Genomic DNA, 4263 nt, shown 5'->3' on the forward strand with positions numbered 1-4263 from the left:
AATATTTATTTAATTTATAACTATATTTTTAAAATTTATTTAAAAACTAACTAAATTTTAACAATATAAAAACCATTATGCATTATCTTAACTAAATTTTAACAATATAAAAACCATTATGCATTATCTTAATATCTTTTGAGGATATATTTGTAATTTATGAAAAAAAATTGCCGCTCTGCACCTCATGCCCTACCGCTCTGCACCTCTACTCTTCATTAATATGGCGTCAGTTAATAGACGACCTCATGCGCTTAGGTTTCTAAACGCCTCTCTTCCATACTTTGGGTTTGTCACCTCATCAAAATCCTTTATACAATTTAACGTTGAAGGACGTTAGAAATTGGATGAGGGCCATCATATTTTGCTATGAACATATGAACATGGACGAGCTCTTGAATAAGATTTGAATGCCAGAGGAGAGCCACACAATTTCCATGGGTTAAAAACAAATCACTAGAGGACTTGCTGATCAGTCCTTGTTTAATTATGCAGGAGAGTTTTGATTAGAAAACAACCTTTTTTATTTGAAATTTGCACAATTTAATGTGCTGAGAGGTATGACGTGTAAAGTAGAGATAAAATTCTAAATTATTTTTGTTATTAAAAAAACATAAAAAACCCTGAGCATTTGCTCCTGGATCGGTGTCCGACCGTAACAAACAACGACATGTAGATGCCGAGCTCTTGACCACACAACGAACGGAACTCAAATCGTGTTACCCTCTCATCGGAATATACACACTTCTTTATATACATATATCTGCTGTCTTTAGCTTACCACCGCCCCGTTAATTTTGCTGCTCTCCCACTCTGCGGCTCTGCTTTACATGGCGTCCGTTAATACACGGCCTCATGCTCTTATGTTTCCCTTCCCTGCTCAGGGACACATTCAGGCCATGCTGCACCTCGCCAAAGTGCTGCACGCTCGAGGCTTCTGCATCACCTTCCTTAACACACAATTCATACAACACCGCCTCCTCGCATCCGGATCGGTGGACTCCCTTAAACCTCACCCCGACTTTAGATTCGAGACGATTCCAGATGGCCTGCCTCCGGAACATGGCCGCACCTCCAAACTCGCCGAGCTATGTCGGTCCTTGACTGATAACGGCCCTCTGTACTTGGAGAAACTCATTGACAAGATGAAACATTTGCAAACAGAGGGTGCTGTTCCTCCCCTCACATGTATTATTTCAGACGGGATACTTTCTTTTACACAGAAGACTGCCAGGAAGCTGGGAGTTCCCAGAGTAGCCTTCTGGACGCATAGCGCTTGCGGTTTCTCCGCTTTCTTCTTCATCCCTCTTCTCATGGACCATGGTTATATTCCTCTCAAAGGTAGGCTATATCTCTTATCCACTACTATTTTTGCAGTGCTCTGATTTCAGGTCTTCGCCCCCTACTGATTCTGAAGAGCGAGCTTACTGTGTATCCTATTACTTGCTGCTGCAGATGACAGGTGTTTGACAAATGGGTACATGGAACAGATAATCCCCTGCATTCCTGGAATGCCCTCACTACGTGTTAAAGATCTGCCCAAATCATTGCAAGTTACAGACCATTCGAATTACGTTTTTCAGTATGTTAGAAGTGAAGCCCAGGCCGCTATGGAAGCCGATTTGGTAATTCTTAATACCTTCTACGAGCTTGATCGTCCTGTAGTCGATGCGCTCCGGAACAGACTTCCAGCCTTGTATACGATTGGCCCTCTTGTTTTACAGGCGCAAGATGGAATATCCGGTATCTCTGCAAGCTTGTGGACTGAAGAAACTGAGTGTATGAAATGGTTGGACGCTCAGCTGCCCTGCTCAGTTATTTATATATGTTTTGGAAGCATAACTGTTATGTCTGACGAAGAACTCTTAGAGTTCGCGTGGGGGTTAGAAGCGAGCAGGCAGCCCTTCCTCTGGGCTATTCGTCCGGATCTACTTCATGGTCAATCTGCTGTGCTGCCGTCCGAGTTTTTAGAGAAAGTGAAGGACAGAAGTTTCTTCGTGAGGTGGGCGCCTCAGATGGAAGTGCTCTCACATCCTTCAGTGGGAGGCTTTCTGACTCATAGCGGATGGAACTCTACACTAGAGAGCATATGTGCGGGTGTGCCCATGATATCGTGGCCTTACTTTTCAGAGCAACTAACAAACAGGAGATTTGTTACGGAAGTGTGGAAGATTGGGCTGGCAATAAGTGAAATTGTGAAGAGAGAAAATGTGGAAGACGTGGTGGGGAGATTGATGAGAGGGGAAGAAGGGAGGGAAATGAGGAAGCGAATTGGCGAGTTGAGAGAGGCTTCGATGATAGCAGTGGGAAAAGGAGGATCTTCTTACGATAACATGGAGAAATTTGTTGAGGAAATACAGAGGAGGGGATTGGCAGTCCCTTGAGTAATATTTTCCGCATGGATGGAGGGTGGAATTTTTCTCTTCATATTTGAAATACAAATGCAAGGTAAGATCAGATCAGCTGGTAATCCAGATATGTATGGATGGTGAAGAAAATAGATCATAACTGTAATCCGTCTGTAGGGAAAAAGCGTAAGGATAAGATTCGTGTGACGCGCAGGAAACTTCTAACTGCCCAATTAGCCCAATTAGATTATCTTTCTTTTATTTATTTATTAATGTGATGCTCAGGAGCTTGTCGCCTGGAAAAAGATGCACCGCCAAACTCGTTATCTTTCTATGTGTGTAATTTTGTGGTAAATGAGTTGTTTTTAAGTGTAATTTTGTGAAGTGTTTGGTGGATTTTTAGCCGTGAAAAAATTTGTCATGAAATTTTAATTTGTGTTGTTTAAATTGGTTTTTTGACTATATATATAATTGTGCAGAATTCAATACTTTGTAATTTCAATATTATCCTTAGTAGAAACTTTGAGACATTTTGATTGTACAAAATTCAATACTTGTAATTTGTGTATTGTTTCTACTGATGATAAATTAAATCGATTTTTTTAAATCACCCTTAAAAACAACCGAATTTAAAACCTGTGAAAATGAAGAGATAGGGAGGAATCTTTCTAGGTTTCCTAAAGGTTATTAATAAGCTACTATGTGCAAGACGTTTCACGCTTTTTGATGGCTGACCGTTTGTCGCCAGGTCATTGCTATTTCAAGTTAGTGCGTATTAAAAGCTCAACCATCGAGAAGACGTGAATAACAATACCACATGTTTTGAAAAGAGATATAGTTTTGTAACAACACTAATACTCCAAAATCGCCCACAATCGCCCGGATAGGGCTAACCTGTCCACATGTTGCCACATTTTAAAAAGTTGGCTAGATAAATAAATCACACATGAGAAGGAAATATGTATAAAAGTATAAAATGGAATTATTTAAGTATTCTCACATAATTAAATTTTTTAATTTGGGTGTAAAATAACTTTTTTGGGTTTAATCATTAAGAGTATGTTTTTTTTTAAATTATAAATTTAAATTTTATAAAAATTCAGTGTATGTAGTAAATTTTAGTAGTTAAATTGTTAAATAATGATAAGTTTCTGTAAAAGGAAAAAAAAAATAAAAAAATCTAATATTTTAAAGTTAAATAAAAACTAATTTTTTATATTTATAGTGTTTCTAAAAATAAATCAAGATTAATTTTTTATATTTATAGTGTTTTTAAAGCTAAAACAAAATTAATTTTTTATATTTATGATTATTAACTTAGTTTGTATATTGATAATGTAAAATTTATTAAATTATTATTATTATTATTGATTGAGCTGACATGCTCATTTTACAGCCCAGTATGACGTTTAACTCTGTCTATCAAAGTTGAAATTTTGCTCATCTCGGGTTAAAATAAATAAATAAAATCTAAAAATCTAAAAAAAAATTAACTATACAAAACATTTAAATAATGTTCGCTCATAAATTGCACGTGCTCATGTTAGATGCCTATTTAAGATGGACCTATGTTGGTAATAATAATGATGATGATTAACGTCCACTAAAATCAACATGGTTTACCCAATCTTCTTGTCATTTAAGATGGATCTATGTTGGTAATAATAATGATGATGATTAACGTCCACTAAAATCAACATGGTTTACCCAATCTTCTTGTCAGATAGGAGGCTCATTCTACAACCCAGTATGAGGAGATGTGTAAATTTGTCCGTCCATCACTGCCCCTTAAAATAAAAATAAAAAATGAAATTTATGTTTTAAATATAAAAGCCCAATATGTGGGGATGTGTAAGTTTGTCTCTTCCTCCAAGCCCCTTTAAAATAAAAAATATGTTTTAAATAGAAAAATAAT

The 4263-nt window shown here is 36.8% G+C and overlaps 1 protein-coding gene across 1 annotated transcript; it reads left to right on the forward strand.

Moving 5' to 3' along the window:
* The first annotated feature begins 700 nt into the window (after positions 1 to 700).
* On the forward strand, positions 701 to 2746 carry LOC149208907 (7-deoxyloganetin glucosyltransferase-like). The gene is made up of 2 exons (XM_089394172.1): positions 701 to 1341; positions 1456 to 2746. Exons 1-2 carry the CDS (start codon positions 831 to 833, stop codon positions 2382 to 2384), a joined length of 1440 nt encoding a protein of 479 aa, XP_089250298.1. The 5' UTR covers positions 701 to 830; the 3' UTR covers positions 2385 to 2746.
* Positions 2747 to 4263: the final 1517 nt, after the last annotated feature.

This window comes from Pinus tabuliformis, chromosome 1_2, assembly GCF_031772625.1.
Source record: "Pinus tabuliformis cultivar Carrire ecotype Pingquan chromosome 1_2, CPIR1, whole genome shotgun sequence".
NCBI classification, from domain to species: Eukaryota; Viridiplantae; Streptophyta; class Pinopsida; order Pinales; family Pinaceae; genus Pinus; species Pinus tabuliformis.

What these genes read in the sequence shown, in the direction of transcription:
- LOC149208907 (XM_089394172.1), top strand. Translation starts at nt 831, where the DNA reads ATGGCGTCCGTTAATACACGGCCTCATGCTCTTATGTTTCCCTTCCCT. An exon ending in TGGTTATATTCCTCTCAAAG is followed by an intron (nt 1,342 to 1,455) that starts GTAGGCTATATC and finishes TTGCTGCTGCAG; the next exon opens with ATGACAGGTGTTTGACAAAT.